This window comes from Chiloscyllium plagiosum, unplaced genomic scaffold (assembly GCF_037043375.1).
Source record: "Chiloscyllium plagiosum isolate Xiang-an unplaced genomic scaffold, Cpla_swu_hap1 HiC_scaffold_11, whole genome shotgun sequence".
Classification (NCBI taxonomy): domain Eukaryota; kingdom Metazoa; phylum Chordata; class Chondrichthyes; order Orectolobiformes; family Hemiscylliidae; genus Chiloscyllium; species Chiloscyllium plagiosum.
The window spans coordinates 28,251,047-28,266,460 of record NW_028270149.1 but is presented as its reverse complement, the minus strand read 5'-3'; the positions used below and the strand labels follow the sequence as shown (position 1 = coordinate 28,266,460).

Here is a 15,414-nt window from a genome sequence, read left to right as displayed (position 1 = left end):
TATGATAGTCACCAAGAAATCAAACTTAAATTTAGAATAAATGATTTTTAGCCAAATAGTGTGACTATGGAACTCACCATCACAGGCAGTACTTGTTGTGAATAGTTAAGATATATGTAAAGGAACAAAAAAAAGCAGTTGCTGGAGAAATTCAGCATATCTGTCAGCATCTGTGGGTAGAAAGCTGAGTTAACATTCCACGTCTGTTGATCCTTCATCAGAATCTAATCAGATCTAATCTAGTCAAATCCTAACATGATGCCATCTTGTACCAGTTCATAGTTTGACCCTTTCCCCTTTCAACAGCCATGCCAGTTTAACAATAGCCACTAGCTCCTAAGGACACAGGAGAAAAAAATAAAATCTTATTACGATCAAGTTCCTTTTTGCAGACTAAAGTCTTTTGAGAAAAAAACACTGTCACTCATTAAAAGGAATGTTGGCAGTTGTTGACGGATTTTCCACTTTTTGACAAGTCAAAACAGTTCTTGACAGTTTTTAATATTTCTTGATGATTGTTGACACTTCTTGATAGGACAGGGATTTTACAGGTTTGACCATTACAAGGAGTATATAATCTGTTGTACAGTTAACAATCTCAAAGAGTACTTGGATAGCCTCCCCACAACATCTAACATAGAGGTTCAATGTAATCTATGACCATATCTGCAGAGGTACTTCTGCTCAGCAAACAAGGTGCTCTTGCTTTCCAAAGCAAAGACATCTGTTTTTACCTGGTCTAATCGCCACATTCCAATTTTCAGACAGCAGGTATTCCAAAATCTGATTTGAGTGTAGGCAGCTGATCATTTAAATGGCCAGTTCCCTCTGTGACCCACGCATGCATTAACCACAGCCCATGTCCAATGCCATTCTAAATCCCATCCGTGAAAATGGGAAATGCCTGTTTTGATGGCCAGACATAGGATTTCCAGTGTCTTTCACATTGACCTTGTATGTTCTGATATATGTGTAAGTGCAAAGAAGCTGACTCTACTGAGCTCTGAAATGCTTAGGGCAGGCCATTCAAGTTTTGTCAGTAATACACCAGTCAGAAAGGAAATACACATTTTTATTGATGTATTGAGGCATATTAGCTGAGATACATAGAACACGTTATATTTTTGACACAATAGGCGGAAATTGGACTTTATTGCACGATTCTATTGGAGTAAAATTCATGTGATGAGAGTTAATTTTTAGAACCAAAATCTATTGCTCCTTAAAAGTCTGACAAAATATTGAATTGGATCTTTTTGTGGATACCCTGGTGGTCTCCTCAAACAGACATTAGGCTGCTTATAAATGTAACTGAGGGTCCACCATCTTTTTTGAGCTCTCTTTTGGGAAATTATCCAGCAATGAGTGAGGCAAGAGCTGTGCTTGATCTGCTTAAAATTCCCAAGTGGATGCTAACTTGTTTTAAGAAGCATTCAAAAATCACTCATGTGGAATAGGGAGGGGTGGAGTGTTTATCCTACTTCCCAGCCCCTGCAAGGCCACTGGAGTTCAGGCCCTTTGGAAAAATACTTTGCTCAGCCCAAACAGATTTGAACAGATCTAAATGCAAAGTTTCTTTTCCCTGCAGAGGCCTGAACTTAGCATGTCTACAGGTCCATTAGGGTCTGCATGGGCCAAACAAGAGTTTTTCCAAAGGCTCTGAATCGACCAATAGGATTAAGTATATCCGAAAACTAAAAATATTATTTAGGCCAAAAAACAAAAGGATTCCCAATGTGTTGCCATCTTTTTCTAACAGATAGAAGCATCATTAACTCACTCAAATAATAACAACCTGGATTTTATGGCGAGAGTGAAGAAGCAATGCCTAGTTTGCTGTAAGAGAAAACCTATCACAAAGGTTTAAGAAACTCTATCCTATTGATCTCTTCCATCCTTCGAATCTTTCCCCACCTGTAAAGGTTAGGTAGTGACCAGGTATAGCGAGATAATTAAAATACTCATAGTAGGCAAAACATAAACAAAATGATAGGAATTATAATTCCCTTTTTAATGACTTTACAGAACACAAATTGAAGATTGTGACATGCACATGGGAATATGGTAAACAGTGGAATATAATAATAACACTTAAAATGCCAAATATTTAGAAGTTATTTTTGTCTTTTATTTTATCCATGTAAGTAGTATTCTACATTGTTCATTTAAAAATGTTCTTCTGAGCGAAAGGGACTCCACACTGATAAAAAAAAAAAGTTGTCAACATCACAGAGGTAGTTTAGCAACAATTTTGACCTAGTATGTTGATAAAACCTCTCACATGTTCTTAACAAGATATATCGACAGCGGTTATTACAGCAAGAATATATGAGAAAAGTTCACATTAAATCAGAAACATTCCATAGGCTGCATCTATAAAGACAACAAAAGCCCACCTTATGTAGGAGCAGGATATTACTCACTGTGCCTTCAGATTTCTGATGTGTGGAGATGCTAGAAGTTGCTGTCAGTTTCAAAGAGTTCTAATGCCATGCGCTGAGTACTTACACTGGCAAATTCCTGGCCATTATATTAATGAGGCCCAATTTCATCATCCAAAAATTGTGTTAAGGTAATTACAACGTACCAACCTTTGACTTTGATTTATATTAGCATTATGCAGTTACTATTACATTTTGTGGTTAGACATTATTACATTACGTAATTGCAAATTGACTAAAAATGTTTTGTTAAATTTTCATACGGTGGAAATACATTTTCAATTCAAAACCTGAATTCAAATTGACATCTATTTGTGTTCCTATTGTCATTTAGTAGTATTATCTAATGTGGGACAGAAAGTAAACCAAACAACTATGGATGTTGGAAATCTGAATCAAAACAGAAATAGGTAGAGAAACTCAATGCATCTGGTAGCATCTGTGGAGAGACAGCCGAGTTAAGGTTTCAGGTCCAATGACCCTTTTTCAGAATTGTTTGTAACTGATTGTAGCATTTCGTTTTCTGCTTGGGAACCCTGCAAATTCTAGGATCAATATTGAGTTCAATAATTATAGGGCCTGAGTATCTTCTTCCACGTCCTTCCCCCAACCCTGAAACACCAGGCCTTGTCATCATGTGGGCTGCTGCCACAACCAACCCATTGTTTGATAATAATGATCCCCATTCGCACCTATTCATTGTCCCACGCTGACCTTTACCCAGTCCTTTGTCTGCACAACTGTTGTTCTCTCTCTCTGGGATCCAGCTCCACCTGTCATTTACTTCTACTCCCTTTCCCCACCCCATCTTCAGCATTTATACCAACCTTTACCTAACTACAGATAGCTCTGGAGAAGCATTATTGGACTTGAACTGTTAACTTTAATTTCTCACTGTAGATGTTCCTAGACATGCTGAATTTCTCCAACAATTTCTAATTTTGGGACAAAAACCTTGTTGTTGATTTTCTTTAGCTAAATGTCTTGTTAAAATTACTGCCTGTGCTGAGTTCAGATGACCATGTTACCCTGCAATGTCTACATTCTAACTCCATGGTTTATTTGTATTCATTCATGAACTGTGGTCTTCACAAGCTGCACTATCTTTTATTTTCATTCAGAGGATGTGGGCATCACTGGCTTGGCCAGCAATTATTGTCCATCCCTAAGGCAGCTAAAGTCAACCACATTGCTGTGGTTCTGGAGTCACATGTAGGCTAGACCAGATAAGAATGGCAGTTTCCATCCCTAAAGGATATCAGTGAACCAAATGGCTTTTCCCAAAAATCTACAATGGTCTCATGATTATCATTAATGGGAATATGTTGCTGGAAAAGCGCAGCAGGTCAGGCAGCATCTAGGGAACAGGAGAATCGACGTTTCGGGCATTAGCCCTTCTTCCTTGTGCCTGCTAATGCCCGAAACGTCGATTCTCCTGTTCCCTAGATGCTGCCTGACCTGCTGCGCTTTTCCAGCAACACATTTCCATCTCTGATCTCCAGCATCTGCAGACCCCACTTTCTCCTCATGATTATCATTAGACACTTAATCCCAGATTTTTATTGGATTCATCTGTTATAATAGGATTTGAACATTACTCTTTGGATTATTAATCCAGTGATAAAACCACTAAGCCATTGCCTCCCCATTGCCCTTGAGAAGGTAGTGATGACCTGCTTTTTGAGTAGACACAGTCTATTGGTGTTATACAGTTAGAGAGGGAGTTCCAGGATTTTGACCCAGTGATACTCAAGGAATTCCAACTCAGTATGATGACTGGCTTGGAAATTAACTTGCAGGTGATGGTGTTCCCATGTATCTGCTGTTCTTGTTTTTCTTGATGGTAATGCTCATGGTTTTGGAAGATGCTGTCGAAGGAGACTTGATATAAGATTTAGGACCAGAAGTAGGCCACTCAGCCCATTGAGTCTGCTCTGCCGTTCGATGAGATTATGACTCGTCTGATAATCCTTAATTCCACCTTTCTGCTCTTTCCGGAGAACCCTTGATTCTCTTACAGTTTAAAAATCTGTCTAACTGAGCCTTGAATATAATTAATGACCCAATCTCTATAGCCCTCTGCAGCAAAGAATTCCATAGTTTCCTTATTTTCTTGGAGAAGGAATTCCACCTTATTTCCATCATAAATGGGTGACCCTTTACTCTGAGATTATGCCCTCTGGTCCTGGACAAGGAGAAGCCAACATTTCTATATCTACCCTAAGAAATTTCTCTGTTTCAATAAAGTCATTCTTCTAAACTCCAGTAATGCAGTCCAATCTGATCAATATTTTTCATAGGACAATCCCTCATACCCAGGATCATACAGTGAACCTTCTCTGGACTGTATATCTTTCAATGTCTGCATATTTTTCCTTAGAAAAGTACACCAGAACTGTATACAGGATTCTAGGTCTTGCCTAACTAGCGTTTGAATAGTTTTAGCAAAATTTCCAAATTTTTATACTCTATTCCCTTTGAAATAAAAGGGCAACACTCCATTGGTCTTCCTTGTGCCTGCTGAATTTAAATGCCAGTTTTTAAAAATGATTTATGCACAAGAACTTCCAAATCCCTTCTTCAAATCTCTATTTGAATAATATTTAACTCCTGTATTACTCCTGCCAAAGTACCTTACATTTTCCAACTTTATATTCCAGTTGCAAAGGTTTTGCCTATTTGCTTAAGCTGTCTCTATCTCTTGCAATCTCTTGTGACATCCTCACCGCTCTCTTCCCACCTATTTTTGTGCCGAGTACAAACTTGGTTGTATTGTATCCACTTTTCTCATCCAAGTTAATAATATACATGTACATAATTGTGGCCTCAATGTTGATTTCTGTTGCACTCCAGTAGTTACAGGTTGCCATCCTGAAAATATCCCCTCACCCACCCCGCAACGTATGCCAACTCATTTTCTTCTTTTAGTTGGTGAATCCTGTATCCATGCTGATATACCATCTCCATCACTGTGAGCACCATATTATCAAGTAACCTGACAGAAATCCAAATATATTACATCCACTGCTTCCCCTTTATTTATCTTGCTTGTCACCTCCAATTCTAAGAATTTTTTGGCATGATTTTCCCTTTGTGAAGCCATGCTGGCTCTGCTTGTACATCTAAATGCTCTGCTATGACATTCTTTAAAATAAACTCTTAACATTTCCCAATAACAGATGTTAAGCCAACTGGCCTATTTAGTTAATTTATTTTAAAAAACTTTCCTTTTTAAACAAAGGTATTATATTGGAAGTTGTCCAATCCTGTGGTAGCTTTCCAGAATCTGAGGTTTCTTGAAAAATTGCTACCAATATATCCATGATTTCTGTAGCTATGTTTAAAATATGGGATGCATTCCACTAAGTCCAAGGGTTTTATTCATCTTTAGCCCCATTATTTTCCCACCCACTCTTTCTCTGGTGATAGTTATTGTATTTATTTCCTTTTCTCCTTTTGTCCTTTCATTATTTATCATTTTGGAATCTTATTAGTGTACTCTATTATGAAGACTGATGCTTATTGCACTGAAGTGTTTGTTCAACTCCACTGCCTTTCCTTGTTCTACATTGTTATTTCCCCAGACACGTTCTTCAAGGGGACTATATTTACTTTTTCCTGTCTCTTGCTTTTTATACATTTAGAGAGGCTCTTGCTGTCTGTTTGGATATTATTTGTTGGATTTCTGCAGGGTACCTTGTAAATGAACAAGCTACTGAGTGCAGGTGGCAAAAGGGATGAATGTTTGTTGATTTAGCATCAATCAGGCTGGCTGTTTTGTCATTGATGGTGTCAAGTTTCTTGAATGTTACTGGAGCTGCACTGATCCAGGCAAGTGGGGAGCATTTCATCCCACTGCTGATTCAGAGTCATAGAATCATAGTGATGTACAGCATTGAAATAGACCCTTCAGTCCAACTTGTCCATGCCGATCAGGTATCCCAACCTAATCTAGTTCCATTTGCCAGCACTTGGCCCTCTAAACCCTTCCAATTCATATACTCATCCAGATGCCTTTTAAAAGTTGCAATTGTACCAGCCTCCAGCACTTCCTCTGGCAGCTCATTCCATGCACGCACCACCTTCTGTGTGAAAATGTTGGCTCTTAGGTCCCTTTTATATCTCGCCCCTCTCACCCGAAACCTAAGCTCTCTAGTTCTGGAATCCCCAACCCCAAGGAAAAGACCTTTTCCATTCATCCTATCCATGCCCCTCATGATTTTATAATTTGGAGATGCCGGTGTTGGACTGGGGTGTACAAAGTTAAAAAATCACACAACACCAGGTTATAGTCCAACGGGTTTAATTGGAAGTACACTAGCTTTCGGAGCGACGCTCCTTCATCAGGTGATAGTATAAACCTCTATAATTGATTTTATAAACCTCTATAAGGTCACCCCTCAACCTATGATGCTCCAGGGAAAACAGCCCCAGCCTATTCAACCTCTCTGTATAGCTCATATCCTCCAACTCTGACAACATTGTTGTAAATCGTTTCTGAACCCTTTCAAGTTTCACAACATCCTTCCAGTAGGAAGGAGGCAAAATTGCACACAATATTCCAAAAGTGGCCTAAGCAACATCCTGTATACCCACAACATGACCTCCCAACCCTTATACTCAATGCCCTAACCAATAAAGGAAAGCATACCAAATACCTTCTTCACTATACTATCTACCTGCAACTTTCAAGGAGCTTTCAAGTGAACTAGCGCTCCAAGGTCTCTTTGTTTAGCAACACTCCCAAGGACCTTACCATTAAGTGTATACGTCCTGCTAAGATTTACTTTTCCAAAATGCAGCACCTCACAATTATCTAAATTAAACTCCATCTGCCACTCCTCAGCCCAATGGCCCATCTGATCAAGATCCTGTTGTAATCTGAGGTAACCCTCTTCACTGTCCACTACACCTGTAACTTTGGTATCATCTGCAAACTCACTAACTATACCTCTAATATTCATATCCAAATCATTTATTTAAATGATGAAAAGTAGTAGACCCAGCACCAATCCTTGTGGCACTCCAATGGTCACAGGCCTTCAGTCTGAAAAACAACCCTCCACCACCACCCTCTGTCTTCTTCCTTCAAGCAGTTCTGTATCCAAATGGCTAGTTTTTCCTGTATTCCATGTGATCTAACCTTGCTAACTGTCCCCCATGGAGAACCTTTTTGAACGCCTTGCCATATAGCTCACATCCACTGCTCTGCCCTCATCAGTCATCTTGCTGGTGGAGGAAAGGCTTTGGGTAACATGGAGTGAGATATCCACTGCAGGATTCCTATGTTTTGTAGCCACAACATTGATATAGCTCAACCAGTTCAGTTTCTGATTAAGGGTGGCTCCAGGATAATTATAGTGGGAGTTTCAGTGATAACAATTCTATTAAATGTTATGGGATTATGGTTCGATTCTCTCTTCTTGGAGATGCTCAATGTGTCTTACATGTCTTAAATACTACTTGTCAGTTTATTCAGCCCAAACCTGGATACAGTCCAGGTCTTGCTGCATTTGGTCTGGATTGCTCCAGTATTCAAAGAGGCACAAACAGTGCTGAACATTTTACAATTATCAGCGAGCATCCCAATTCTACCCTTGTGATGGAGGGAAGGTCAGTGATGAAGCAGCTGAAGCTGTTTGGGTGTAGGACACTGCACTGAAGAACTCCTGCAGAGCTCTACTAGAGCTGAGATTGACCTCAATCAACCACAGCCATTATACTTTGTGATAAGTATGACTCAACTAGTGGAGAGGATTTCCCCTGATTCCCCTTAACCCTTGTTTTACGAGGGCTCCATGATGCCACTCAGTCAAAAGTGAGGCTTTGATGTCACATTCATGCCATATTTCAGCAAAATCTCATGATCAGTAGAAGCAGAAAACACATGTCACAAAAAACTTGAAATAGTAACACTTGCCAGGTAACACACGGCCAGTCATTGGCCATTGAAAATCCATTGTGCAAAGAGCATGATTTTGAGGGAATATTGTAATGTTGAAAACTTAATAATGATACTAGGAAGAAATTGTTGCTTCACACTTGGAGCAGAATGTAATATGTAAAATCAGAACACTTTATTTGGTGTTTCAGGACAACATGCACATTTGAATTAATGGCATTCTAACTTTGTTCAAATAGAGACATTCATACCAGCGGACTCAATACGAATCATGGGGAGGTTCTGCAAGCTCTATTGCCAATTTACCCAGAATTTCCAACTCGAGGATTCATCAAGGCTTGCTAACAGATCCGCAACAAGGGTCTGGTACTATTGTGCAAATAGTGATTGACAATAAGCACAGACATGGCAGAGGTAATAAAATTTCACAAGTTAAGTGCTAAGCAATTGTTTTTGCATTATTGATGTTTTTAATTGAAGTCAACATATGTTGGTAAGTGAGAAACAACTAAAAGGACCATCAATGCTAATTCTATTAATTATATGATTCAGTCTTAATACTTCAACATTAGCAATGTAAGATCCTGAGGAGGAAGATGAAAAAAGTGTCCAACTTCATAAAAAGATATTAGCAAGCTCTTTCCAAACCCTATAGGATATTCAGGAAACCTTCAAAAAGAGAATGACATGGTCCCTATGGTAAACCCAAACCCTGCACACTAAATAGCACAAGGCCGTTAGTGCTCACTGGAAAACAGTTTAGTAATTGTAATCTAAATGCTGAAATATGGCATGAGTGTGATGGCCACTGCTTTTCAGCCATTGCATTACACACTCCATCCCCTTGTTGGACCTTGCAAAAGTCAAAGCTTTTCAAGAGGTGTTGGGACTTTAATACCACCTCTGGGACCCTGACTTTTAATTCTCACCCATACCGAGTGCCTATGCCATAAACCTTTTGAAAATGTTTGCTTTTTGTAGCTGTGTCATGTTTCTCCATTGGATAAATTGTTTTGAGCTTGATCATATTCGAAACATAGGAGCAGGAGTAGGTCATTAACCTCCTCGAGCTTTCTGTGCTATTCTAGGTCATGGCTCAGCACCTACCTCAAGGCCATATTCCCGTGCTATTGCCACATCCCTTGATGTCATAAGTAATGTGAAATATTTCAAGCACAGCCTTGATTATAATGATTGCTCTATGATTAATGTTCACTTACCATTAGGCTGTTAACTAAATCTGACTCATTGTTCATTATTAAATTTAATCTTGCTGACCACCCTGCATCGAAGGCCTGCTCACTTATTCTCTTTGCACTTTCTCACTTAACATCTGTCTGTATGCTGACAGCATTCATGCCTTACCATGCCATGCCTGCCTGCCTGAGGGCTATCAGTACTGCCATATTGACATGTTCTTTTGCGCAGATGCACAGACAGACTGCTTATTCTGTTTGTCAGTAAGGATCTATCCAGCAGAGCCTTGCTGTTGTACAGTACACTGAGATGTCAATCTAACACCCACTGCATTTGCCAGTTGCCTGCACAGCAAACACATTGCATGTTTATTCAACTAAATGGCTATATTGCAAAGTGAGTGAGGACTAGTCCTCAGTCTAGTCAAGTGGAGGATTTAGTCAATAGTGGTCCTGCCACTGTCAGTCATGGGCACAGTCCGCACAGAGTCCAGGGGTGTGGCCACTTGGGTCAGTCATGGTCAGGAGGCCGGTCTGACCACAGTTTGGGGAGTGGGCGATGGTTAGTCCTGTAAAGCCATCACGAGTTGTCAGGCGAAATCACATACCATCAGTCAGGGAGCGGCAAGGCAATGGTCTGTGGCTAAATTACTTGTTGACGTTGGTCAGAGGTCTGCAGTAAAGACTGTTAGGACAACTATGGGTCTGTGCATTGTTGTTGAGGAAGATACAAAGGTGGGCTGCAAAGGCAAATGTGGTTCACTGACTAAAAGAGGGTGGGAAAGTCAAGTTTGGGATTTGAAAAACAGAGGCATGTGTTGAGCTTGAGACAAGGATGGTGACAGTGGGAAAGCTTAAGGTAGAATTGGGGGGGAGTGGGGTGGAACAGCATTGGAGGGCATGGTAGGTCCATGAGAGGGGAATTAATGGCAGTAACCATCATTATATCAACAACCAGGTTTGGCATCATTATAATGTAATGGGGGCTCAGTTGAGGGTCAATTGGAAGCAAAGATCAAAGTGGTGGGTCTCCACATGGGATGAATGGATGGAAATGGGCTGTCAGGGTCATGCTAGTTAAAAGGGAAAATGGTAGCATCGAGTGTGTTGGAAGGGTGCCTGGCAACAAGCTCAGCCCAGTACTGATGGGGTCTACCGCAAGTTGCATTCCCTACCATCATTTGTCATTCTCTAGATGCTAGCAATAACTGGAAAATGTCTGACACAACACCAGAGTGGGCAGAGTTGCTGTCAATTTGAAAGGGAAAAGTGCAGGATCCATATCCACTGCATGCTAGGACATTGAAGGGGAAAATACTTGAAGCAGCTATTTGCAAGCTTTAGTTTATTTAATTTCCAAGCATTCCTCACCTATTTGCAATGCACAGAGTGAATGTACTTAGGTTCAAATGCTGGTCAAAGATAATTTGTACCATGTCATTGGTGCTTGCAAAATTAACATTGGTATCACAAGGATGCACCAGTTAGTGGCAATGACTTAAAACGAGACGACTGCTGTCCAAAAGGTTAAACTGCTGAAACCTTCAAAGGTGCTGTGGGAGGAGGGGAACATCACTTCATCATATGTCATGTAAGTATGACAGTGGACTTTACTGAACGTAATAACAAATTGAATGATTGATGTAGGTCTAGAATGGGAAAAGCATCAGACAGCAGGCACTCCCTTTCTAATATGATGTGTTGGTCATTCAGCTGGCATGGCACCTTCAACCAGGTTTGCATACATGCTATGACCAAGGCTGTGGTGGGACAGATGATAGGGCTGCTGAAGATACTGTTTGAACCAGTCTTGGGGGTTCTCTAATGTATATTTTACATAGTGTGCTGCAACATCCTGATGTGTTTTGCTCTTGGAACACAATTGGAGTAGGCAACAAGGTGATGCGCAAATGCTGAGGAGCTGGGAGAATGGAAGCAGGTTTCTGAGGAGGGCGATGAGGATATTGGGAAGGAGGAAGTCTTCTTATCCACGACAGTGTTCAGCATGCGAAATGGTCACCATCAATGCCAGTATTTGGTTTGCATTGTGGGGTTGAACTGCAGCCTGTATTCATTCTGTTTGTGTTTGAATTTGCTATCTGTAAATAAAAACTTATGTATGGGGTTATCCACTTGTTTGCCATATGATGGTTCCTTATTGGACAATGACAAGCTGCAAATCTGCATTGGGAATTAGGGACAGAGTATGATGACCTTGAGAGGGTATTTAGGTGGGATGTAGCTACAGTATGCTGTGGTGGCTAATCAGAGACTAGAGTGAGAGAATGGGGTTGTATGTCTGAGGGAGTGTTAGCCTATGTGCTATGAGCAGTGGCTGGTGTGCCCTTACATTGCTGGTGAGGAAGCAATGGCAGATTACCATTGGGTGCACAGTGGCCTTTTAAAGATGGTACTGGTACTGGTACCAGGAATACTGGTCTTTCAGCAATTTGGTTGAGTAGTGATTTGTTCTGGGAACAGAGCATGGTAAGATGGGCCTCAAGGTGGGCAAAAGGGCAGTATAGGGGCAGGATAGCAAATGAAATGAGTCTGGTAAGATCTGGTGGGAAACCTCAGTGGGCCCTGTGGCAAAAAAAATCCTCCAAACGTTCAAGAAAACAAACACTTACCCAAAAAAGTAAGATTCAGCTTTTTGTTTATTTGATTGATGTCTTGTAAAGCTAATTGATTCTCAATCTGTGTCAATTCTTTCTACCTGTTAAAAACAATATAAATCAATTTATTATGTTTGGTCGACTGATTCAGGACTTGTGTCAGCTAACTCTTGGGGTCTAGTTATGTCAGAACTATATTGAATACAGTTCAGACTGCCAACTACTAATGGAATGGAGCCACATTAATATATGCCCTTGTTTGTCAACAATGCCCTTGTTTGTAAAATTAATTCAGAGATCATTGTCACTTATTCATGGTTTATATATGTCATTGATGAGGCTGGTATCAATTGTCTACTCCAGTTGAAGAGGTGATGGTGAGTCACATTCTTGAACCACTGCAGTCAATGTGGTCTAAGTACACTCACTGTAGCTGTTAGGGTTATATCTGTCACTGAAAGACTAAAATAATGCAGTCATTGTAATTATCCTATTCTGAAGAAAACTATATGATTTGTTTCTGGCCAGCCATATGTCTGACATGCACAGAAACACATTAGCATGTTTAATAGACTCCAAACCAAACTACTGAAAAATCAATATGTGGAATTTCCTCTTGCTTGATAATGCTCGCTCCCCCATGGTGACACATTTATTGGGATTTAGATGCAGGTTGGCATGGAACCAAGGTATGTGCAAAGGTATTACTGAAATTTAACTGGCTGAAACCATGCAATTTACTGGCACAATTTATTCACATTGAATGTAAGTCAACTTTTACATTGTTTTGTCAACTAAATCTACATGACCAGTTAAGCACTGACTAGCAAAATCCTACTAATTGAATCAAACAGACTGGGATTAGGCAGAATTTCACCCATTTACCTCAAATTTAAAACTTTAATCTTTGCATTTACTCCTATTTTTGATTATAGTAATGTTTGCCTGTGAAAAAGTAGAGGACAGAGTTGCAGTAAGAATAATCCCTATAAATTATGAGCAGTCAGATCTCCAAAATGTGGGAAAAATCTACTGGCTTGAATAATTGAATCACATTAATTTTAGAGTGTATATTTAATTTGAAAATATACCAGGAAATACAGAAAATTATTTTATTGTGCAGATGCCAATGTTAATGCAAATTAACATTTAGTTAGAAACTTATAGAGCACCGTGTAAGACAATCAATTGCTATTCAGAAGATTAAGCTTCTTTTTCTTGCATCCTCAGTTTGTGTTTCAAATGGGAAAACCTACTCTCATGGAGAATCCTGGCATCCAGTCTTGCGTCTATTTGGACTAATGGAATGTGTGCTGTGTACTTGTAACATAAGCAAACAGGAGTGTAAGAAGATCCATTGTCCAGATCCCTACCCATGTAAATACCCACAGAAAATCAACGGAAAATGTTGCAAAGTTTGTCCAGGTAGAGATGTTTTCATCTAAGCTCTAATTGAAAGCTAATCATGTTTAGAAATTTGGAGAGGATTAGATTTGACAGTCTTGTATTATAGCAATACAGCTCAAATAAATAAATAGTTGCTTTGAATTTGCACATTGTCTCTTAAGACAATTTTTAAAATCTCAAGACTGCAATAGCTCTTTTCAATTGAAACTAACAATTCCATTTTATTATGTTTTTAATTCCCGTTCTTCTGCCTCTTGTATAACTCTAGATCATGCTAGTGTGTATTTTCATGGCTTTAGTAGTTAATGTTATTTTGTGAATGTATACAGAGAGTGTCAGAAAGCAATTTCTAAGGATGGCATCAAAACATTCTGTCCTTAAATAACATTTTTACATGTTATTTCCAAAATAACTTGCTGATTATTCATTGGGAAGGAAATCCTAAATGACAAAGTGAGGACTGCAGATGCTGGAGATCAGAGTCGAGAGTGTGGTGTTGGAAAAGTACAGCTGGTCAGGCATAAGCCCTTCATCAGTTCATCACCACACCCCATCTGTTCCTACGCTACATCGATGACTGTATTAGCACCACCTCGTGCTCCCATGAGGAGGTTGAACAGTTCATCAACTTAACTAACACCTTCCACCCCGACCTCAAATTCACCTGGACCATCTCGGAAACCTCCTTCCCCTTCCTGATCCTCTTCATCACCATCTCTGGCGATCGAGTAATCACAGACATATACTACAAGCCCACCAACTCCCACAGCTACCTAGACTACACCTCCTCCCACCCTACCTCCTGTAGAAACGCCATCCCTTATTCTCAATTCCTCCGCCTCCATTGCATATGTTCCCAGGATGACCTATTCCACCTCAAAAAGTCCCAGATGGCCTCCTTCTTCCACGATCGCAACTTGCCTTCCCACATGGTTGACGATGCCCTCCAGTGCATCTCCTCCACTTCATGCACCGCTGCCCTTGAACCCCACCCTTCCCAATGGAGCAAGGACAGAACCCCCCTGGTCCTCACCTTCCACTCCACAAACCTCCGTATACAACGCACCATGCTCCGCCACTTCTGCCACCTCCAAACAGACCCCACCACCAGAGACATATTTTCCTCCCCACCCCTATCAGGATTCCGTAAAGACTATACCGTCCATGACTCCCTCATCAGGTCCATACCCGCCACCCGCCCACACCCTACTTCTGACACCTTTCCCTGCGACCGCAGGAAGTGCAAAACCTGTGCTCGCACCACTCCCTCACCTCCATCCAAGGCCCCAAGGGATCCTTCCACATCCATCAGAAATTTACCTGTACCTCTACCAATGTCATCTACTGCATCTGTTGCACCGATGTGGTCTCCTCTACATTGGGGAGGCAGGATACCTTCTTGCGGATCATTTGAGAGAACACCTCTGGGACACCCGCACACACCAACCTCACCGCCCCGTGGTTGAACACTTCAACTCCCCCACTCACTCCATCAAGACCGTGCAGGTCCTGGGCCTCCTCCACCGCCAAACTGTTACCACCTGACACCTGGAGGAGGAATGCCTTGGGATCCTGTAACCACACGGGATAAATGTGGATTTAAACAGCTTCCTCATTTCCCCTTCCCCAACGTTATCTCAGTCCCAAGCCTCCAACTCGGCACCACCCTCCGGACCTGTCCATCACTCCCCCCTCTGACCAATCACCTTCTCCCTCACCTTCATCCAACTATCGCTTTCTGAGCTACCTTCCCCCAAACTCCACCCCCTCCTATTTATCTCTCAGCCCTGATCCACAAGTCTCTTTTCTGATGAAGGGCTTATGCCCGAAATGTCGATTCTCCTGCTCCTCGG

The 15,414-nt window shown here is 40.9% G+C and overlaps 1 protein-coding gene across 3 annotated transcripts in view; it reads left to right on the top strand.

Moving 5' to 3' along the window:
* Positions 1–15,414, top strand: part of chrdl2 (chordin-like 2) — a 63,934-nt gene that overhangs the window by 32,905 nt on the left and 15,615 nt on the right. For all 3 annotated transcript variants that reach the window (XM_043704964.2, XM_087991932.1, XM_043704965.2), the window contains 2 exons: positions 8,583–8,757; positions 13,385–13,579. In XM_043704964.2, the coding sequence (XP_043560899.1) occupies positions 8,583–8,757; positions 13,385–13,579 (370 nt within the window). The remainder of the gene's footprint in view (positions 1–8,582; positions 8,758–13,384; positions 13,580–15,414) is intronic.